The 24294-nt window shown below is 47.3% G+C and overlaps 2 protein-coding genes across 5 annotated transcripts in view; both read left to right on the forward strand.

Annotated features, from left to right (window-relative positions):
* The window catches only part of chmp4c (charged multivesicular body protein 4C), an 88912-nt gene that overhangs the window by 18204 nt on the left and 46414 nt on the right, over positions 1–24294 (forward strand). The gene's annotated exons all lie outside the window — the stretch shown is intronic.
* Positions 1–24294, forward strand: part of myripb (myosin VIIA and Rab interacting protein b) — a 68535-nt gene that overhangs the window by 8710 nt on the left and 35531 nt on the right. For all 4 annotated transcript variants that reach the window (XM_062480133.1, XM_062480132.1, XM_062480130.1 and 1 more), the window contains exon 3: positions 23268–23489. In XM_062480133.1, coding sequence (XP_062336117.1) covers positions 23268–23489 — 222 coding nt within the window. The remainder of the gene's footprint in view (positions 1–23267; positions 23490–24294) is intronic.

The raw sequence follows: 24294 nt of genomic DNA on the forward strand, positions 1-24294 counted from the left end.
ATCGATGCTGGAAAGCTCTAACAAACAGCCCAATGAGTGTTGCTTATTCTGTAATGGTGCACACGGTGTTACCTGAACGCTTGAATTTTGTTCGGAATCAGTCAAATTAATTGAATCGAGCAATGAATCCCAAGGGAAGGAATTAGAAAAAAATTATGAAAAAGAACTGCCATCCAGCTCTCTGTGTGTGTCTCTGTGTGTCTCTGTGTGTGTCTCTGTGTGTGTCTGTGTGTTCCCACGCCTCGTTCATGCTGGTGCTCAGCACTAATTACCTCAGGAGATGGGGAGATCTTCCACAGGGCTCTCTCTGTTCCTGACATGATAATGCCAATTACTTACTACTACTCTCACTCCTGGCTCGCCTCACTTTCCCATTAGCCAGGATTTGACAAGTCTATCTTTATCATGCAAAGGCAAGGGTAGAGAGAGTGCATCACCTTTTAGTGAGCCAAGTCGCCCGTGGTAGGTAAAAATAGCATGGTAATTGAACAATGTTCTGCTTCTAATTTGCTGTCCCTTCGTCCCATTGTAGAATGATGTTCCTTCCACTGTGTCCTGGCTCAAGCATGTTCTCTCTCTCTCTCTCTCTCTCTCTCTCCCCCCCCTCTCTATCATAAGGAGATTACAGACTTGTAGCTGATTGCTGAAGGGTGTCGTTTTTACAGCTGTGGTTTTAATTGGTCGCAACCCTCAGTGTAGGTCTTCAGCGATGAGACGGTAGTAAAACTGCACGCTATGCTCAGACAAACCGGCAGCCTCGTCATCAGACAAGCCTTTGTTAATGATGCGTCGAGCCATTTATCACACCAGGGTGTGTTGAACCGGTCCTACAGAGACATTTGCCTTCGTCAATTCTCTCCCCCGAGTTTATGTGACAGAACGTTGGGATCGACTGGAGGTAGCAGGTGTTAGAGATTGAGGCTGTAACCTTGTCAACAGAGACAGCCGGGGAAAGGCCTTTCCATGAAGGGGAGGCCTGCCCTCTGTTTCCTGTGGCGTTTATCCCCTCACCTCTTCACAGAACTGGCTGTCCTGCACCTTCAGTTCACCCCAAATCAGCCTGCAAGCCACTCATTTCACAACACAACTTTTCCATTCAAGGGCCTTACTGACTTATTAAACAATTATGTAAAATACCCCCTCTCTTTTTGTCCCAAATGGTTCTCTGTCAATCAGAATTGATGTAATTGGGTGTCCCGTTGAAGGACGTCCCGTTAGTAGGTCTTCATTTCATTAGAGGAGCACTAATAGATAGAGATTAACTCTCTGACTCACGGCTGTCTGGACACATCTCTCGTTTCCTCCTCTCATTGTTCCTCTAAATCAGGTCTGTTTCATCTCTGGTGGGGGAACAGTGGTGTGTGTGTGTGTGCGTGCGTAAAACCATTTACTTCAAGGTCATCCCTCTTAAACCAAGAGGGATGACCTTCAAGTAAATGTAAAAACAACAGAACATAAACTTTTCAGCATTATTGCAGTGGTCAGGTGAAGTTCCTTTAGACTGAATAGACCTATTGTGTTTCACAGACGTGCTCTAATTCTCCAGGTTTAAAGCTCTTCTCCATGATAACATGTGACCTTATTCCTCATGAGCTGCTAATCTGTTAGGCCAACGTTGATCACATACAACATTGGCTCTTGTTCACGAATAACATTTACAGGATGTATATATATAAATATATATATTTTTCTTCTCAAGATCCAAAGAGGACAGGGAATTAGAAGGTGCAGGTCGATATAGCCACTGTGCTATGCTGCTGTGCTAAGTGGCGGTGAAGAAATTGGGTTTCCTGTGTGCTTACATTATTCACTAATCAATAGAACTAGTCATTGGATATTAGTTAGTATGTTCTCATGTAAGCTTGCTATTAATAAGAGTAGATGTGTCAGACTGTTGTAATGTCATTACTGCCTGACTGTCACTATCTATGTTTACATTCTTGTGCCTTGTAAAAAAAAAGACTAAATGTAAAAGATGGTCCTCCGGCCTTCAGAGCGGAGAGAGACATGGTTGAGACCTAAGCCTGGTGTTGTGTTGTCATTTATTGTCAGAGGTCTGGGTTTCTCTCCCAATCTGCAGATTGATAATACTTATTAAAATCCAGAACTCAACTGAACTTTGTCACTCCGTTTATGAAGAGACGGACAAAACCCTTTCTTCATCAGTCTGGGATAAAGTCATGTTTTGCTCCGGGGTGGAGGGGCTTTCTCCATCAGGGATTAGAAAGGGCGACCTGTGGCCTGGGGTGTTAATCCGAGTCATGTATCTTAGGCCTGTTTACCAGCGGTGTACTACACAAAGGATCCACAATCACTGGGCTTTATTCAACATTGATGGTGCTGCTCTTGTCTGTGGATGTTTGTAAATACAGTATAGCAGGCTTATGACACAAGCAGTGTTATTATTTTACCCAGGAAATACAGCAACCTTTTCTTTTAATCAGCAACATTTTTAAGTTACCTACCTTGGCTAGCAGAAAAACAACACAGCAACAGTCTAACAGGGATTTAGCAAAGTGTCTGTTTCCTCATAAAGAGAGTGACTTTTGATTATCAGTGGTTGTGTTTTAATTTGCTCACAGGCATTAATGGTCGTTAGGGTGATCGGCGTTGCTGCACGAGCCTCCTGATTTCTAATTAGGCTCTAATATGACCCAGGCGAGTCGATGTTTAATATGTTTAATACCGTCAGAGTTTAATTAGCAGACCGACAGTTAACCTCCACCACGGTGATTATGCATGCGTGTGCACGCTCAGCCAATCAGACAAGGACTTTCATCTGAAACACAACAGCTGCCTCTGTCAACACCGAGCACACCGCTGTGGTCAGGCTGGTGTGTGGTCAGGCTGGTGTGTGGTCAGGCTGGTGTGTGGTCAGGCTGGTCTGTGGTCAGGCTGGTCTGTGGTCAGGCTGGTGTGTGGTCAGGCTGGTCTGTGGTCAGGCTGGTGTGTGGTCAGGCTGGTCTGTGGTCAGGCTGGTCTGTGGTCAGGCTGGTGTGTGGTCAGGCTGGTGTGTGGTCAGGCTGGTGTGTGGTCAGGATGGTGTGTGCTGTGGTCAGAGTGTGTGTGATCTGGCTGCTCTTCTCTGCTGGTGGATGGTACATTCCCATGATGTCAGCAGAGAGACTGTTCTCAGCCTCAGACGCCAGGGCTCATTGATTCCCCTAGAGGACAGAGAGTCAAATGTCACCACTGAAAACAGCTTTTCTGTGGCTCATGTCTGTGGACAGGAGCGATAGCCAGATGTAATGGACTCCCAGGCCAGGTAGGTAAGCATTCTCGGAAACCAGCTTGATGCTGAGGTGTTTTCAGTTGATTGGACAGATATCCTTCTCCAATTGTAACTTTACCTGCCTGTGTGTGTGTGTGTGTGTGTGTGTTTTCATGGATGTGTGTGTTAGGTGACACAACTTGCATTTTGGAAAGAGCTGACTCTGCCAGCTGGTCTCCCCTCCACCAGGTGACTTTGGAAAGCCAATCACTTCCGACGGTTTAGCCACGCTCAGCAGAGCTGAAGTGAAGGGCAGCAAAGCTCTGCTTAGCCTTATCTCAAGGCCAGACGAATAAACCTCAATGTCAGTTTCTCTCCAGAACAGGCTCTGTAGCTATCAAGACAACTGGAACAGACTTGGAACAAAAAAAAAAAGAGTTTTATTTTTTATCTTTTAACAAGGTACATGCTGCCCAAGATGTGGGTTCCCCCCCCTCAAAATGTCAAGCACATTAACGCCAGGAGAGCTAATACGGAAAAGCTACTGTGAGTCATTATATTGTATGTAATGTCCTTTTCTACACATTTCTTTTTTACTCTGTCGGTGCCTTCATCTCCCCTTTTCTCCTTGTCTTTCTGCTCCTCACCTTTTCTTTCTCTCTCTCATCCTCTCCTATTTCTGTCTTTCTCTCTCTCCCTCTCCTGCTCCCTCTGCATCTCTCTCTCTCCTTATCTCTCTCCCCATCCCTCTCCCTCCGTCTCTCCTCCTGTGCACCATTAGCCGGGCTCTCTGAGAGGTGTATGGACAGATGAGATTGATACCCCAGGGTTGTGATGCAGAAGACTGCGGCCAGACTCCTCCTGTCTGAGTCATAACCTTCGCCTCTTCTTCCCCTGACCAGAGACACATCACTCAGCCTTCTCATCGCTGGCATCAGCTCATAACCCCCACACTCGCCTTGAACACCAGCTTTAGCAAACATGGGCCCAGATGGATTCATGGGGGGGAGGGGGTATCCCTGGTCAAATGTGCCTCTAAAGGGTGTGCGGTGGCGGGTCAGCTTTTTATTGGGAGCTGTTCAGAGGAGTGTGTGGAGTGTGTGTTACAGCTAAGATGCCCTGCAAGAGTACATCTGGGAGACAAAGAGGAGGAGGGAGGACTTGGGAGAACATCAAGCATGTTCTGAGACCAAGCCTGGTCAGGGGATCCAGGGATAGCTTGATGCTAATGTATATATTTATAGTCTGTGTGTGATTTTATTTTCATTTTGCTGAGGGAACATCCTATTCCTCCAAATGCCCTACATATCTCACAGATGCCAAGATAACATTTGGCCTGCCTTTTCAGAGTTTCTTTTTTAAGGAAGTGGAGGTGGGGAGGTGCGGGGTGTGTGTGTGTGTGTGTGTGTGCAGATGAGGCTTCTTACGCTAGTCAGCCGAATCAGGGGTTCCTCAAGATCCCTCCATCCCTGTCTCCAACGTCCCCCTCATTCAGAATGGCTCGGCTTTGCATGTCTTGGTTTTTAGACAATCAATTAGTCACCCACTGCAGCTTCTGAGAAAGCTCTTGAGCCCAGCCCTACTCCAGTCAAGAGGATGCTGCCTGGTGTTCTCGTCAACACCCGGGGGAATCTCTTTCCACAAGAGTTATGGATGGAGGAACTGTATGCCAGGAAGCAGAGCAACAGCACAGGCTTTCTGTTGCTGATCACTTACACATGCATTTGCACACACACACCACACACACACATACAAAAATGGTGATTAAATTAGTGCTGTGCTTTCCCGTCAGCACTGTACTCCAATTAACCAGTAAAATTGCGGGAACTCCGTCGACAGAGGAGTTCCTTATCACCTCTACGAATTCTGCCTCTCCCATTTTGTATATGTGAGCCAAAAACTGGAAAGCCAATCACGGGATCGATCAGATGAAAGCTGGAGACTAAGGTAAAAAGGTCATTTGTAGCCTTGACTGTGATACTAACGCTGTGGTTAGAACCAGAAGCCCCGAACACGGGCCCAGGGAGCTGGCTCATGTCGAAGACTTCTCACGCTTCCTTTTGGAGGGCCATTGATTCTAATTTTCTCCTCTGCTGGGTCTATTTAAGGACGATGTGGAGGGGGCTGATATTTCCCAACGGGGAGTGTCCTGGATCTGATCAATACCTCCCCCAGGACTAGTCTTCGTTCCACCCCCACACACACACACCGGCTGAGATGAACACACACACACGCTCTCTCTCTCTTCCTCCCTCCCTGCCTTTCTCTCTGGTGTGGTGTGTATTATATAAACTCCACTGTCCCGGTGTCCTGGGGTGAGGCTCAGCGTGTGTGTGTGACAGGGACCAGACGGTTGCGGGTGACATTCCCCTCCTTCAGGCTTTACTAACGTGCACTAATGGCTGGATGGGTCGAGGGGTCGGAGGGGGTGTGGGGGTTGGCTAGGGGGGTGCTTCTCCCTGGTCTCTGACCTCGATGAGCCTCGCTGCCAGTGTGTGACTAGCGTCAGAGCCATGCTGTCGTGGATATGGGAACATATGCTGAGATTAAATATGCAGCTCTCTGGCAATACTTGTGACAAACAGCTGGCCTTTTAATTCCAATTACAGCCTCCTTCAGCGAAAGTGGTTAGCATCCGTTTATGCCGAGCAGCTGTAAAGGGAAAATAGTTTACCTATGTGATTTTCACTTTGTTGCTCTTGTGACGAAGGGTAAACTAAACCCTGACGGGGGAGGCTGGTGTTCCTCTCTATAATGATGAGATTGCATTTCTCTGCTGCTTCTGGGTGTGAGGGTTGTCTCTGACAGGGGAGTGCAGGGGCTGCTGTGTGTCTTGTCAGTCCAGAGGCAGGATAGGCAGGCAGGGGTGTTTCTCATGTTTTCAGAAAGGGCTGCAGATGCTGTCTGAGCCTCCTTATCAGCACTGCTTTGCTCTGCTCTCACAGCTGCTGCTGCAGTGTGTGTATATGTGTGTGTTTGTGTATGGTATGCTTGTGTACAGTATGTGTGTATACGTTGCACTGTAGTTGAGATCTCATTACTCTTGCAAAAATTCAGTTAGGGCTTTGCCCTTCTGATCCTTGAATCTCTGCGGTACTATACACTATTTGCGTGTCGCTTTGGATAGTGTGTGAATGTGCGTGTGTGTGTGCATGCAAGTTTGTAAGCGTGTGTGTGTGTGAGGGTTCATGACGAGGCTGCAGGTATGTCTCCCACACCTACCATGTCCAGGCAGCGTGTGAGTGTGTGTGTGAGTGTGTGTGTGAGTGTGTGTGTGAGTGTGTGTGTGAGTGAGCGTTCACAGCAGAGGAAGTACCATGCAAGTGCTATGCAGATTTTACAGTACATTACCTTTCCAGTTATGTTTAGAATGCATACAATATGCATGCCTCCGGTTTCACCAAAGGTAATGCCCAGTACTGCCTAGCTTATGTGTCAGCTCTAAGAGTGGGATGTGTTTTGAGTAATGAAGAGTTTCCATACCTGTCCATGCATGTAGGTTGTGTAGGGAAGGAAATGATGTGACAGGATTGAAGAATTCACTCTCAGCACAAAAACAAAGTGTCTGTCACTCTCCTTAACAACCATGATCAATCCACATCTGCATCCTCTCTCTCTCTCTCTCTCTCTCTCTCTCTCTCTCTCTCTCTCTCTCTCTCTCTCTCTCTCTCTCTCTCTCTCTCTCTCTCTCTCTCTCTCTCTCTCAGTAACTCTGTCTCTCTCTCTCTCTCTCTCACTACCTCTCTGTCTTTATCTCCCCCCTCTTCTCTCAATCTCCCTCCCTCAATCTCCCTCTCTCTTCCCAGCCTCAGCAGCTGAAGTTGGGGTGGAAGTGTTGAGATGTTGAAGCAATCGGCAGAAATATCAAGATAAGCAGCACTTTGTGGCGGATGGCTCAGCCCCGTCCTGTAATTCAGGCCACTGATGGTCTCTCAGCCATGGAAGGGTTCCACACTAGAATGGGGCAACTGCACTCCTCTCCACCTATTCACTGCGTCAAAGTGTTTGAGCGGGCAGTTGAGTTTTTATGATGACTCGGCGTAAAGGGTCTCGGAAGATATTCTGCTAAGCTTGGCTTGTGCTTTCTCCTTCACTTTCTCCTTGCCTCCTCCTCCTCTTCCACCCTCCTCCCTTCTTCCCTGCTGGCGGTTTCTGCCTTAGTCCTGGGGTGTGGGATAGACTGCTAATGTTAGCTAGCTACAGGATCTCTGAGCCCCTTTTCAACGGTTCATATCACTACAGAACCCACAGCGGTTTGAAGTTGGCAGTTTACCATTGGAAACCCATTCATCTGATGTTAGTGTTGACCAGAAGGCTAGGCTACTGATAGTTGTCACTGGGGACACATGGTGACTATGTTGAAGTGGGCTGAGACTAAGTAGAGTCAGGTGACCTGGATGACTTCCTCTAACCGCAAGCGAGATGGATGGTCCTTGACTATCATGATATGTGTGCTGCATTAGGAGGGGTTGCTAGGTTGTGGGAGCAATGTTAATGAGTTTACCACTCCTCAGATGGTTGCTAGTGGCAACTGTGGACAGTAGTTCTGAGGGATTGCAAAATTGCTATGGAATGGATTAGTGGGTTGCCAAATTTGAGGGGTCTGCCCCGTTGAAATGCAACACACTATACTTGAAGTTCAGAGATTGTTAGGTATCTTGGAATTGACTTTATCTATAGCTATGATCTAAGGCAATTAGTGGGTTTCCATATAATAGTTTCCTTTCACCAAACTTGACCAATATAATCCTAGTCAGTCATTTCTTTCTACTGGGTGGGTTGCCAGGTTTGCAGGTTGACCTAGTGTGTAGAGCTACTATGTAGAGCCTATAGGGAGCACTGTTGTCCATGTTACTGTTAGGTCAGGGCTGTCTCCTCCAGCCGCAACTCATCCTTGTCAGTGGCTCAGGATAGCCTGTATGGTACTTCTGTTTGGTTTTCTGTCTGAATGGCTGAATTTATATTTACAGTTTCTGGACTGCTAACAAATTAGATCTCTTCATCATCCAAGATGTTGGGGAATGACATTCCAGGTTTGCAAGGTTTGTAGTCTTTATAGTTAAAAATACTGTTGCTTCCTATTGGAGTAATTTGTTATTAGTGGCCCAAACATGTAACTGTGAATGTGCACTGCAGAACATTCAGTATGTCACACTGAATCTAGTGCCCTCTTCTGGCATGGGGTGGCATTGCAGGAGAAAGATTTAAACAGAAAAAGATTACCTTATTTTTGTTCATTGTTACCCTTTCCCAGCCTCTTAGTATACTCCTGTTTTTAAGGAATTATGATTACATTTGCGATCAAAGACTACTACATGGACAGTAAACAATTTACATTTTTGAAGACCATGGAGTGAATATTTGTTGGGATGATTCTTATTCACTGTCTCTTGCCTGTTATTTATAATACAACTCCTCCTCATCAAACATCAATGAAGCTTCTCAAAATGCAATGTCTGGCTATTTGACAAAGACATCCTCCTGAAAAGTTAATGAGTCACAATGTAATGCTTCCTCCCCCGAGTGTGTGTGTGTGTGTGTGAGGTTTTCGGGAATATAATTGAGGTTTCTCCCAGCTTAAGGGACCTGGCTGAGGCTCTCCCGGTGGAAACTAATCAGCTCTCCTAACTCTCAGTGCATCAGCCTTGTGAGAGTTCACACACACACCAGTGCTTGAACACACACCTCATTCAGACACACACACTCACACACACACAGTGCTGACATGTTGCAGTTCCCAAACAAGGTTTTCCTCAGGTCCAGCATCTGTGTGTGTGTGGGGGTTTCATGTGTGCTCTGTGTGTGTGTGTGTGTGTTTCATGTGTGCCCTTCTGATTGAAAAGCAAGGAACACACAGGTTGGAAAATGGAGGAAATTATAGTTCTCTCTACCAATGCTCCCATCATAAGCCATAAGTGTATATGGCCGACAGTAGCAATATGAAGTATTTCAGTCAATCATCAGCCTGACTCAGAGTCCCTGAGGCCCACAGTCATTTCAGACTTGTTTTCTATTGCTGAGATCCAGCCTTTACTGAACCATACAGAAATGCGGCACCTTGTTCAACTGTAAATGCTGTGCGGCTGTGCTGTACAGCGTTTGGTACCAACACCAGTTAGAGGTGATTGAGGTGATTGATTGTCTTTTGCAGCTGAGAGCTTGCCCTGTAAGCGTTTCATACTTGAATGAGTCAGTTGAAGCCAGTGCACTTTGGACCAGCACGCACAGATGCAGGCAGAGAAGCGTGTTTGTGTGTATGTATGTGTGAGTATGCACGTGTTTCTGGTTAGATCATGTAATGAAGAGAGATAGATTAATGAGCTTGTATTGTTATGCTACCAGTTATGCACTGATTGTGGATCAAGCTCACTGTGTGAGTGTGTGCCTGTGCGTGTGAGTGTGTGGAGTTGTTCACTGGTACTGCTGTTAACAGGGGCGTGATGACACGGCTGCAAGGGCACTACAGGAATGTTGCTCTGCTATCCTCAGAACACAACATTGTACACACACACGCGCGCGCGCACACACACACACACCAATCTGCCCATTGCTTACACTTCCACCACCATGATTAGATTTTTACTTGTCAAAGGAATTATGTACATTTCATTACAATTTCATAGATTTTTCTCGAATTTGTGATTATGATGATAAATTATGACTTTTACTATGACAGATGGTTTGGTGCCAGTTTAATCATGTTTTATAGTCATGTCCTGTCCTTTCATGGGTTCCTCCTGGCTGTAGCAGGATGCTACTATGAGCGGCTGATCAGATCCTATATTAAAAACAGCATCATGCTCCTTGTGAAGTGCTTATAAATAATTACTCCTGACATGTTCTCAGCCTTCATTTCCCCCAGCTCCGTGTCTGTGTGCTTGACTAAAGCAAGACTCAAATACATTCAAATGAGCTTTTTTTGGTATACATTCTCGATTAAAAGTCCCATTGATGAATATTATATTCAGTATTCATAGAGCTGTTTCCCCTCCTTCTGATGCAGTTAAATGCCCTCTAGTTGTGCAGACCACTATAAGTTTATAGTGGTCTGTAGCATGTTGGGACTAAGCTGGTGTGTGCCTGAAGCTGAAGGTTGTTACTGCAGCAGATGAGACTCATCTTCACTCCAACTCCCAACACACTGTGCAGAAGCCTCCTGGTCTCAGCTCCCAGGAGCTCTTTACATTGGGACAACCTTCTAGAGGATTCTTGCTTTAACTAGGATTTTCCTCTTTGTAGGCAATTTCTGTATGGTTCTAGAAGGTTCTCGCTTCAACTAATCATCATGAAAATACAATACTACTGTGTACAAATGCCATATTGTGGTGTTGGGATTTTATACAAACTGAAACGACATTGTGTTTTGTTTACTGTAGGATGTAAATGTTTTGTGTTTCCTTTCAATTAGACTGAAGAGGTTAGCTGTTTAAAGCCTTGCTGTAGCCTGTACAGACATGACTGGATCAAACCGGTATACTGTGTGTGTGTGTGAGTGTAAGCATGCGTGTATTCTAAGGCCAGAGCTGTGGATCGTCTATCGATATTATTCAGTCATTACCGTGGCACCATCACAGTGTTTTAAAAGTGGACACATTAATTACTCACCCCCCGGTCTCCGACCCCCGGAACATGTCCCGCCAATCAGCAGGAGTTGCCATGGCAACGGACAATGGCGCTCCACGTGACTTGTTAATGAGGTACGATTGTCTGGGTTGGGATTTGGGATTAGAGCCAATCAGCATGTGTGACACGTACAGGTGCGCGTGAGTACGTACGCTCTCCGCTGCTCTGAGAGGTGCCCCCTCCCCCCCCGTTCTCCCTTATTGCCTTCATATTGCAAATTAACGACACGCTGCACGTGATTTGCAAGCCATTTATTATCGTTCTTATGAGCATTTTCCCATGTAGGGGGGGAGGAGGGGCGGGGGGAGGGACATGACTGGAGTGATCCATCAGGGGAGCCGTACGCTCAGTGTGATTGGTGGAGAGCCGGCCACTGTCGAGATTGGACGTTTCTCATAGCGGTAAGACGGATGCATGCGGAGCCCTGTGTGTCAATGCTGGTGTTGTGTCAAATTGTCGATCTTATCCACAGCCGCTGCTGAACGGAAGTGGGCCGTGGTGCGGGGGAGAGACCTGTGTTCAAACAGGGGCTGGCGCTGAGACAGGGACGGGTTCCCTGTCCGTGCTGCTCTTCAACATGCTGGCCCAGCCAGATGAGGGAGCGCAGCTTCGCCCTGAGAAGGAAACCCAGTAGATCTCCTGTGATGGGAGACCTACGCCCGCCCACGGAGCACACAGACTGGGAGATGTAGGGAATGCAGGAGTTATCCAAATAGTGAAGGTGTTGTACTACAGATAATGTGAGAGCCAAAGCTAACGGAAAAGTGCATATTATGTGGGCCCGCGTGTGTGTGTGTGTGTGATGTGATGTTGGATTCAGTGCTGTGCTGCATGAGGAGGTGGTGGTAGACGTCTCATTGCTCTATGTGCAAAAGCCCCAGTGAATGGAAGTAATCACTCCACCGATAGTTATGACTCATCCACACATTGCTCCACCTCCTCCCCGGCTTCCTGTCAAAACAGTCTCTCTCTCTTCCTCTCTCTGTCCTGTATGGTCATAGCTCTCTCTCCCCCACTTCCAATGGGTCTTTCTCCCTCTCTTTCATTCTCTCTTTCTCTCCTTCTTTCTTTGTCACTTCCCCTCTTCTGCAGAATCCTGCCTGATAATCTAGTCTCACCATCTTTCTGTCTATTCTCTCCATCCGTCTGTCAGGAGGGCTGTCGGCCAGATCCCTGTCAGAGAGCGTCCTTGTTCAGTGGTGACCCTACCTCACCCCTCCAGAGCCTCCTCTGCCTGCCCCGCCTTTCCCGCCTGTCCCGCCTGTCCCGCCTGCCCCACCTGTCCCGCCTGCCCCGCCTGTCCCGCCTGCCCCGCCTGCCCCGCCTGTCCCGCCTGTCCCGCCTGTCCCGCCTGCCCCGCCTGCCCAGCTCCCTGGGCTGAGCTTCCACCCCTGCTGGAAGAAGAGAATCCTTAAATCGAATGTACTTTTATGAAATGACAGTATATTTTCATTATATTTAACCAATTGGAAGTGTACTTAAGGGATACACATTTTGTATCTTCACATACTTATTGACAACTTTAATATACGTGTTTCTACTTCTCCTCATGATATGTGTTTGGGTTGGCATGCCTGGGTAGGGAGCGTGACTGATCCCCCTGCTATCATTACTGTAGAAGCAACTCCGGAGCCTTTGAGAGAGTTATAGTCTTTGAAGGGGAACTGGACAGATACAGTATGGGGGCTTGGCTACAATATACAGCCTCAACCTGCCTCAACACCAGCTGGGTTGTTGTTGAGTGTACTCTCTGGCCTGGACACACACTGACATTGAGGCGGTAGGTACACACTCACACACCTGTGTTTGCAGCAATACACAGCTTGTCCTGCCGTTAGACAGTGGTAGGACAGTGTGTCTCTCCTTGGGTAAGAATGCGAGAGAGAGAGTACTATTAGAGGAGAGAGGGACTCCTCGCTGTTGCTGTGAAACTATATTTTTTCCCCAGGGAACTATTAAATTGTGACACTAAACACAAGTGTTTCTTCTCTTTGGATCTTTTTCATCTCAGTTGGATAAATAGCCCTGCTCTTTGATTTGTGGCTGTTTTGTGAAAAGCAGTTTTTTCCATAATCTCCTTGCAGGAATCTACTGCAGCTACACTCATTTTGTCACTGAAGGTTATTATGTTTTTACTCAATGAAACTGAGTTTGCAGAAAGGGTTTGAAGTGACAAAGGAATTCCATTGTGGGATGTTTCTTGTCCTAATTCCTGCTCTTTTAGTTCCTGCCATAACTACACCATCATTTTCTTTTCTTTAGTTTGCTGCATTTTTCAATTGCATTCTGCTGCTTTATCGCATTCAAAGTAAACTAGTGCAGGAATATCTGGCTCCTAACTTCTCCATCGCTATGAAAAAAGGAAAAAACTGTTTTTTTTTTCAGATTGGAAGATAAATGTTTGCCATCATGGCTGTCTGTGTAGAGAGTTGTCTTGAGTGATGGTTGACAGTTTGTAATTGTGAGGTAAACAGCCTGGAATTCCTCAGTGTGCAGTTTGGGAGATTGGCTGTCTGGATCAGATGTTAGTGTGTTCTCCACTCAGAGTGACACATGCGAAGGCTGAGGCTCTTATTTTAGATCTGTGAATTTGAACCTGTGTGTCATTGTGTCAGCATTCCTTCAGCGAACAACAACAATCCTTCATTGATCTCAAATTGTGGCACGCATAAACACACGCTTGCAGGGAGCGGTGCACACATGCAAGAGACCTCCACTGGAGAGACTTCACCGGAGAGACTCCCCAAGAGAGACTCCACCGGAGAGACTCCACCGGAGAGACTCCCCAGGAGAGACTCCACCGGAGAGACTCCACCGGAGAGACTCCCCAGGAGAGACTCCACCGGAGAGACTCCCCAGGAGAGACTCCCCAGGAGAGACTCCACCGGAGAGACTCCACCGGAGAGACTCCCCAGGAGAGACTCCCCAGGAGAGACTCCACCGGAGAGACTCCACCGGAGAGACTCCCCAGGAGAGACTCCCCAGGAGAGACTCCACCGGAGAGACTCCACCGGAGAGACTCCCCAGGAGAGACTCCCCAGGAGAGACTCCACCGGAGAGACTCCCCAGGTCGGGGATTGAAACCAGGACCTTCTTGCTGCGAGGCCACTTGCCATTGTCATTGTGCCATATGTCTGTAGTTCTGTGAATGAATGGGCGTATATGTGCTTTATGTGTGTGTTTTATGTGTTTATGTGTCATTATCATCATGTGTGTGTCAGCAGTGCTTCCGCCCACCAGAGTGATTGATGAGGTGTCATCTCTCCTTGGTTGTGCCTGATCCCTCATTCCTGACACACACAAGAATAAAGGATTTAAGGATATAAGGATAGAAGGATGGAAGGATGGAAGGATGGAAGGATGGAAGGATGGAAGGATGGAAGGATGGACAGACAGACATTTTAGAGAATCAGAACAGTCCCGAAGCCTGGTGTTGAGCCTGTCCCATCTCTACTCTCCCTTCCCCACTGTGGCTGAAGTCTTTTCTCCTCTCTCCAGAGTCCAGAGCCTGCCCCACTCCTCTCAGAGCTCTGTCTGGCTAGTATCTAACACTGCAATAATGAACTTCCTCCTTGGGAAGTAATCCAAGTTAAATGTGTGCATCCCTGATAACACTTTCTAATCAAAATGGCTGCCCTCTCGCAGAACCAAGGGGGGCAAAAATCCTTCTTGAGTGTTTATTACGAAACACAGCATGGGTCTGAGGTAATTTAGAGGCAATTTATATATTTTTTTCAAATTTTGTAGGACTACTTGGCTTAATGCCTTTCTCTTTGCAAGCTGAAAGATGATCGATTTCACGTTGATGAGAGATATCATCTAGGGGACTGGATTTCATCATCTTGTAGCTCATGCTCCAGACCACAGGCGAAAAATATAATTCTGACAAACTTCCTCTCGACATTGAGCTGCAGTGTGGGATCTACATCAATTGGCTACTGAAGCTGACCAACCAGTGAGCAGCCCTGAGCGCTGGAATACCGCCTATAGAGGTCATGGTTTAATGATCTTACACGCACTCAGGATCAAAGTCTAAGTCCAGCAGAGTCTCATGCTTTTAACCCTGACTCCCCTCCATCTCTCCATCCATCCCTCCTCCCTTTCTTTCATCTTGCCAAATCTCTTTCCACGGTATCCATCGCTTCATCCATTCAATTAAATCAATCTGTTTTCATTCCGCCATCTCTCCTTACATCATCCCATCCCACTTTTAACCTTTCATCCATCCATTTTTGTTCATCTCTCCACACATCCATCCCCTCCTTCATCTCTCCCTCCAACTGTCTCCCCCCCTCTCTCCCTCTCTCCCTTCTTCTCCCCGCATCACCTCTTGGCTCAGAAGGATTACTCATGCGGTTCACACAGCGCAAACTCGGTGAAAGGCTGTGATTGTTCCCACTTTGCTGAATCATATCTTTTCACTGGAAAGAAAAGAAAAACAAATATGCCAGCAATTCAGCTTAAGTGTCGCCCCCCCCCCCTCCCACCCACTACCAGAAGTCAAGTGAGAGGGAAAGGAGGAAGGGGGGTGGGGCGGGGGGGAACGGAGACATTCGGGCGATTATCCAATGGCCTCCTCGATGGCCCGGGACAACAGTGCTGAGAAATGCATTGTGGGCAGCGTGCGAAGGAGTCAATCTGTTGTTGGGCTGACACTGAGGAATAATGATGCCGGCTCCAATAGGCTCGGCCTCACACTCAATATGCTGGTACTGCTACTCTGACCGTGTGATTAATACAGACCATACACACAGTTATGCCTGTCATGCCTGCATCAGCTCACCCAGCTGACCAGAGGGAAACAGGGAGCTTTACTCCGCATTTCAAAAGAATCTCTTTTGTCGTTGTTTACTGCAATTGGGCCATGTACAGTGGTATGAACAAGTGTCTGGTATGTTTTTGAAGGTGTGCTGTAATTGGCTGAGAGCATACACATGTGGGTCTGGGACTGCCACTGGGAAAACAGTGGCTATTTCAGAGGCAACAAAGACACCGAGCTAGGAGGAACATCCTTCAACATATTCCCCTGTGATGAATACTGTACTGCATCAATGAGGGAGAGGAGGACAAAATGGGATGAGAGAGGACAGATAATGGAGGAGAATGAGAGAGAGGAACACATAAGGGGCTGGGGCTGGGCGGAGGGGCGAGATGGGGGCGAGATGGGGGCGGGGGTAGTTATTTTAGGGAGATGCCATTTCAATTAGGAACACAGTGATTGGCGTCGACTAATGAGAAACCTGGGTTCACTTCCTGGGCATGCTGTCCTGATCCCAATTAGAGAGGAAGAGTAGACTGGGATTGGCTGGCCGGGTACAGAGAGACACAGAGAGATACTGACTGGCGTAGCCAAAGTACCCAGGGTAGTGTGTGCAGCATGTAGATATTAGAGAGAGAGAGTGTCTGTCTTTCAGTTTGTCTGCTGGTCTGTGAGTTTGTGCGCTCTACTGATAAGAGACAGTTTTCTCTGCGGGGGACTCTTATGGCTGAAATATTTGACAGGCACTAGCACACACTCCACAGAAGACTCAGGGTTAGACTAGGCACACACACAAACAGCCATACACAAACATGCATACATACACAACCATAGGCTCATGTTGGTTGGACTAGCACATACACACACACAAATTTCCCTCAAATAATCAATTAGGGGCCAGCTTCAATCCTTCTGCCAACCGACAGACAGGCCTGGGAGAGCACGGCTTTTAAGACGCTCATTTGCTCACCAGTGATGGATGGCTGGTCTCTGGACAAGCCTCATTCCCCAGCTAGGTGCATTCACCCCCCCCCCCCCCACACACACACATCCACTCCCTGATCCGGCCGAGGAGGGGTGAAAATATGGCATTGGATTTTTTTTGACGGGGAGGTATTGATTTCAGACTGAGACGAATGTCCATTCGCAATAGCGAAGCAATAGGCTTTGATGTGAGCAGTTTCATAATGCTAATAGCCAACAGCTGTGCGGCGGAGGAGGACTGGGTGTGGAAGGGAGCCAACGTCCACAGGCCTGACCCAGGGTGACTTCTGGGTGATGTAGTGTAAACATGCAGACAGGCATCATGTCTCATGTGCCTCACGGAGGACAGGCGTAGGTATTGGTTTTCTGATCATGCAGAGCAGGAGCCAGATCGATGGTATAAACATGAGCTTCTGTGTCTTGTTTAGCCCGTCAGATGTGGCGCTTAGTGAGGGCCTGTGGAAAGGTGTGACATGACTAGGATTTAGAACGTTCTGGTCAGTTCATATAGCCTCACTGTTTAGCCATTCATCCATCTCGCTCTTTCTCTCATGTACCTGTGAGTACGTGCCTGTGTGGATGAGTGTGTGTGCGCAGATGTGTGTGTGCGTGTGAGACACATGGTCGTCTTCTAATATCTCCGGTGAGCGGCGAGCCTCACTGACACACAATCCATCAGAGGCCCTCACAAACACTATTATCTCAGTCATCTCTTTGATTGTCTCTCTCACTCACTCACACACACACACACTTTCTCTGCCTCATGTTATCCATAAGGCATTAACTATTGAGAGACATGTCCCTACTGGTGTATGTGTGTGTGTGTGTGTACTAAAGAGTGGCATGCTGTCATTCACACATTATGATTCCATTCCCAAAGGTGTTTTCACCGCTGAAAAAAGGCCTGCTGAGGTTAACACGCACATAAAAGCTCCAGCACATACTTAGTAACACAGTCTCCCACACAAACACACCCACACCCACACACACACACACACCCACACACACACACACACACACACACACACACACACACACACACACACGCACACACACACTCACACTCACACTCACACTCACACTCACACACACTCACATATGCATACACATACCCAACCAAGAGATATAATCACATGGTCTTGCCCTTGCTGTGGTCACCTTGGGCGAATTGTTGCAGTGGAATGTGAGAGATGAAGGGGTAGGGTGGGGGAGAAGGAGGAAGAGGGGATTGGACAGTGACAGAAAAAGACATAGAGGGGAAAGGAGAGGAAGAAAGAGGAAAAGTAAGGTGTGCTCTGGGCTAGATAGGAGGATGAGGACTATAGAGTTATGAGAGAATATAGACTTATCATATCATTCTACTCCAGCAATCACTCTTTTCACATTTCACAAAGTACATTATTTTCAACCTTCAGAATAAATATGAATCAGAAGGTACGCCAGGAAACTGTACTCTTTTAATAAGTACCACTTTGTCATCGTGCTTTTGACTCGTTCCCTGCTTCTCTTTAACCATTCTGCATGATTTTGAGCATATTTCAAATAGGACCAAGTAGCAATGCTCCTTGTCGGCTCAGCATTATGTTGAGTTAGCATTGTGACCTCACTGTCAGCCCCAGTTCCGGCCAATGAGACGCAGGGCACTCAACTCTTCATCCAATCAAGTGCCTCTATAACTCAATTTGATGAGGCAACAAAAAACAGGTGACAAGTCTGTCATTGACGTACACAGCGCTGCCATCCATTCATCTCCTCATGCTGTTAGCCAGTCACTTCTCCATAGGTCATACTAGCCTTTGTCCCTTCTAAAAGGACCTATATTGTATTGAGGATGGATCTATGTGGAGTGTGTTGGAGTGGAGTGTACTGCATTGTTGTGAGTGTGTGTGTGTGTGTTTGTGTGTGTGTGTGGTGGAGTGAGAGTGGGGTAAGGCACAACCAAGGAGAGATGACACCTCATCAATCACTATGGTGGGCGGCAGCACTACTGGCATCATACACATGAGGATGATGACACACACACACACACACACTCACAGTCATTACAATAGCAGCTGAATCTCATGCTGCCTGAAGCCAGTGGCATTTTGATAACTCTAGTTAGTTTTACATGACAAGTTCATTCAGACGCCCTTTAATCATTTCTGTGAGTACTGATGTTTTGGATAAATCCTGAATAAAAAATGCATGAACACATGCATAATGAAGCTCCTGGATGCACACTGTGACAACATCGCTGTGTGTAGTTAAATTTTCTAGCAGTATAAATAATACTTAGACTGTGTAATGACCTTAGGCGGATCTTGCTTTTTATTTGTCTGTACTGTAGTAGCCTTGTTTGTCTGTGGTGGAACTAGCTGGGATATATCACTCTCCCTGTAACGTATACACTAGTGTGTATGCAGATGTGGGGCAACCCTGTATGGTGACCTGCTCTCAAGATTCAGTAGAGCTGTTGAAGAACTTCCTAGAAGTGAGTATAGCAACCTTCTTTCTTCTTTTTCCTCCCTAAAAACCGCCCCTTATGTCCCCCGGTCTCTTCTGTCCTCATTTTCTCTCTTCTCTCTGCTCGTACCTCCGCTCCCACACACACCCCGGAGAATTTGCTCACTACACTCACACACGCTTGTGACAGATCAGAATATCCACAGAGTTCATTATTTTTGCACCAGGAGAGAGAGGGAGAGGGAGAGGGAGAGAGAGAGAGAGAGAGAGAGGGGATGGTGCAGCTGAATGAGGAGATCCTGGGGAAGACGAGATCTGACACTTCTGCTTCAAACTTCTTTGGTTCATCTCCGGGTCAACCCCGAGGCAACGCCACCTGCTCTGGCTGGGAGAGATGGAGGAAGAGAGAAGGGAGAGATGGAGGAAGAGAGAAGGGAGAGATGGAAGAAGAGAGAAGGGAGAGATGGAGGAAGAGAGAAGGGAGAGATGGAAGAAGAGAGAAGGGAGAGATGGAGGAAGAGAGAAGGGAGAGATGGAGGAAGAGAGAAGGGAGGGTGGGGGATAGGAGAGGAAGATCGAGAGAGCAATGGAGAGAACGGAAAGTAAGAGGGAGAGAATGAGGTGGACAAAGAAAGAGAGAGGGGTAAAGACGGAGAAGTATGGAGTGATAGACGATGAAAAGATGATGAGGGAAGGAGGCTAAAGGAAAGATGGCATCAATCCAAGCCTGGATTTTCAGGACTCATCCAAGAGTCTGGAAGATGGCTAACACTCTCTCATAAAGGAAACATCTGTGGCATATAACCAGGATTTGGAGGAAATGACCTCACAGGCTAAATATTCTTACTGGAAGTTGGCTGAATGACTTCCTGGACTGTAGTGTGACTCACAGCACACATTAGCCTAGCGAGTTAGCTCATTAGGTCCCCAGGAAGGAGTCTGCCACACAACTTCAACCCTTCCCTCAGCCGGACAGTCTACCCTTCACCTCAATCAGCGGCCTGGAGACAGGCCTGATAACCTCACACCGATAAGCCTCACACTCAATTCATGGCTGTTATTTGTTGATCTGCTATTGCACTGCAGAGAAGAGTTAAGGCATTGTCAAGTCTGCTCTGACAGCCTAGTAATGTCTGAACATGACATCTGACGGATCAGCTGCCTAAACTTTGCTCATATCTTGACCAACATCTAGCAGAACCATTACAGCCGGCTCTGGACCAGGTCACAAGGCCAGAAAGTTGCTGGAAGTTTGAAAGTGTACCTTCCATGAGGGAGATTAAAACAGTATTGATTATGGAAATGGATGACTGTATTGTGACACCATGGTGAATACAGAAGAGAAGAATGCTAATTCAGCTCTTTAAAACTGATAGTCTAATGATAGGTTATTTGCCTTTTCTTGGCAAAGGAAGGCTCAGATAGAAATTCTCTCTCTCTCTCTCTCTCTCTCTCTCTCTCTCTCTCTCTCTCTCTCTCTCTCTCTCTCTCTCTCTCTCTCTCTCTCTCTCTCTCTCTCTCTCTCTCTCTCTCTATCTTGATATCTCTTCATCTCTCTCACCATCTCTCTCACTCTGTCTTTTTTTTCCATCACAATCGTACAGTAGCCTACTGTACTCCTCAGTCAACATAACAACACAGTGCTATCCGTCCGTCACACACACTTCACAAACACACACAGAAGTTCCTCCTGTATTTCTTTCTGTCTTTCTTTAAAGTCTCAAGTTTCAGGAGAACATATTTGAGTTCTGCCTGAATGCAGTCGTGTTAATATTCAGTAGAAGAAGCAAACGACTTGTCAAACTCATCTGAGTGGTGATGCTCTCTATCTTATAACAGGACCTCGTAACAGGACAAGATAGGATACCTCATAAAGTTAACACTGCCATGCATGTGAGGCTCTTCAGTGTTAAATGCTGTGGACCCTACACAGTCCCAGAGTCCAGCAGGCAGTAGTAAACAGTTCCATGAATACAGAATGAGAGGGGGATGAATTATTGACTAAATAGTAAAGGGCAAGCTAATGAAATAACTCAGGGCCCATTTAAACGACACACAGACCCCCGCTAAGACTTTCTCACCTTTACCATGTTTAATTCATTTATTCATATATAAACACACACACACACAAAAACAGACGCGCACGCACACACAAACACGCACACCTACACACACACACAAACATGCACATTTGCACACACATACACATACGCAGGTTCTTCGTTCGTTGCTGGAATATTAGATCTGTGGTGGTGTATTGGGGACATTCCCCGAGGGGTGCTGTGACCCCAAGACAGAGGTGAAGGTGGGGCAAGGAGCCCTGTGGAGCCCTGGACGAGCATGCATGGGTGTGTTTATGTTTGTGCTATTGTTTGTGTGTGCCCGCGTGTATCTGTGTACACCTGTGCGCGTGTGTGTGTGTGTGTGTGTGTGGGGTGTGCGTGGGCGTGTACGTGCGTGAGGCAGTGCGACGGCGGTAGCAACTCTACCCTGCTCCGTGCTGCTATCTCCGTGTGATGTCATCCTGGAACCCCGCGCTGCTGTGACACCGGAGGGACGTTTATTATGCCTAGTTAAGGGAGAGGGAAGTTAATCTGCCAGAGCAGCGGGCGTGACCGGCGCTCTGTCTGTCCTTGGGTGTGTGTGTGTGTGTGTGTGTGTGGGTGGGTGGGTGTGTTTTAGCCCATCTCATTTACTCCAATGACCTATCACACACACTGTAGCTATAAGCAGCTGGAAGGCTCATCTCAGCTCATTAAGGCCATATCTGTCTCGGACACGCAACTTAACGACTTTCTTAGCCTCACCACAACATGCCATTCTCTCTACTGTACTCAGTCAAAATGTCCGCCCTGTTTTTTCTGTGCTGGATGAGTTGGCAAAAGGTCTCCTGGTTTGAAGGTAGTTAATCTGTGTTTGTATGTGCGTTCGTGTGAAAACGATTGTTTCCGTGAGTAAAAAGAGCATTTGGGTGTGTGCATTTGTCACACTGTATATAAACTGGACTGAATATGTATGGGGGGGATTGTTCATCTGATGAATATACTAAGGCTAATGATGCATGTGAAAAGCAATCAGAGCGGCAGGAGCTGATGAGTAAGGGAGATGAGTATAAATACCAGAGGAGGCAGTAGATAGCTCATCCCCCTGGCCGCACCACTGGGCTGGCTGCTCCACATACTCACTGCTCCACACAATTCCCCTTTACTCCTGTAGTACTAACCCGGTATTTTTCACGATAGATTCTTGGTGATGCTGCTTCGCGGGTGAATGATTGTTGTAAGGTGTGTGTGTGTTTGTGTGCGCGCATGTGTGTTGCTATGTTTGTGTGTGTGCACATGGTGGTTATTTGAGCGTGAGTTTATTGGTGTGTGTTTGTGTCGGAGATCATTGAAAGTCGTGTTAGAGCTAGCGCTAGCACTGTAAATCTTGGTTGATAGCGGGGCTTGAATAATTTACTTAGTGACTATGAGCCCGAACCCTTCCAGTATTTTCTAACCTGCATCTGCACCTTTAGAGTTTGTCCATCTCCGTCTCCACTGTTCACACTGAGGAAATCAGATAGAACAGTCAGTATATCTTAGACAATTGACACATTATTTTCAAGGCTGTAATTCTAAATAAGTTTTTTTTTTACAGTAAAGTATAGTCTGACAGTATAACCATACATAAAAAAAAGGAAATGTATGGATTAATCCAGAGACTTCCTGTGTGGTTTGCAGGCTTGTATAAATCTACTGTCTGACCTTTAGTTGTATCTCTTTAATCTTACTGTTTAATCATCATCATCATCACCACCATGACCATCATTATCATCGCCAGCATCAAGATCATTGTCATTATTGTGTTGTTTCACAAATTAATGTGCACACACACACATAGTGGAGTCAGGCTTTCTTTGGGTTTGATTGATGTCGAGAAACAAGGAGTGACATGCTCCCAGATTGAAATGTCGTCCGTCGTGTTAATTCAGAGGACTGGCGTGAGAGAATAGGAGAGAGCATTTTTCTCTCCGCCCCACCCCAACCTCCCCCCCTCCTGTTTTATTATCCCCTTTAATTTTTCATTTGTTATAGCATCTCCAATGATTCCGCCTCGCCGTTCTTTTTTTTTTTACATTCCATCTCTATCAGACGCACTCGCTCACACTCTCTCTCTCTCATCCCTCCCCCTCCCGCTCCCCCTTCCCTCCCTCCCTCCCTCCCTCGCTCTCTCCCTCTCTCCCGCTCCCGCTCTCTCCGTCAGCGAGATGAAACAGGAGCTGGCGGAGGAAGGCAGCAGATGCTCCATCCTCGCCAGGCAGCACCGCTTCAACGAGCACTGCTGCATCCGCTGCTGCGCCCCCTTCACCTTCCTGCTCAACCCCAAGCGGCCCTGCCTCGACTGCTGCTTCAACATCTGCAAGACCTGCCGCACCTACAGCAAGAGGGAGCGCGCCTGGCTCTGCTCCGCCTGCCAGAAGACCCGGTGAGTGCCCACCCCCGGCTTGCTCCCAGACGCACGCCAGACGCCCTCCCTGGAGAGAGGGACCAGGGACAGGGAGAGGTGGGGGACGGGAGGAGAGGGAGAGAGGAGTGTGGATGGAGGAGGGGGGGTGGAGGGGGCATAAAGAGAGATTATGAAAGAGAGGAATGGGGTTAGACGAGGGTGGTAAGAGACTGAGACAGGAATGAAAGAAAGGGAGGATGGTGCTGTAACTGCCGCTACTCTTGCCAGGACTGCTGAGAGTGAGTTACAGGTATTTAGAGAGAGAGAGAGAGAGAGAGAGAGAGAGAGAGAGAGAGAGGAGAGAGAGAGAGAGAGAGGAGAGAGAGAGAGAGAGAGAGAGAGAGAGAGAGAGAGAGAGAGAGAGAGAGAGAGAGAGAGAGAGAGAGAGAGAGAGAGAGAGAGAGAGAGAGAGAGAGAGAGAGAGAGAGAGAGAGAGAGAGAGAGAGAGAGAGAGAGAGAGAGAGAGAGGAAAGAGAGAGAGAGAGAGAGAGAGAGAGAGAGAGAGAGAAAATGGGATGTCTGTAGAGTGCTGCGAGGGTTGACAGGTTGTTTTAGGGTATGAGGGGAGGAGGAGAAGGGAAAGGTGTTTCATATTTGCGGCTGCAGCTGCTGCGAGTGTGTGTGTCTACCATTAAACATCAAACCGCACGGACTCGTACGAACGCACGCACGCACGCACACACACACATAAACCCACAGGTGCCGAGTCTGAAACAGTGAAAATAGTATGCCGTGCTGTGTGATTGTAGAATTTCTAACAAGGTTGTATTGAACCATGTTGTGT

The sequence above is a fragment of the Osmerus eperlanus genome, chromosome 15 (assembly GCF_963692335.1).
Source record: "Osmerus eperlanus chromosome 15, fOsmEpe2.1, whole genome shotgun sequence".
NCBI lineage: Eukaryota > Metazoa > Chordata > Actinopteri > Osmeriformes > Osmeridae > Osmerus > Osmerus eperlanus.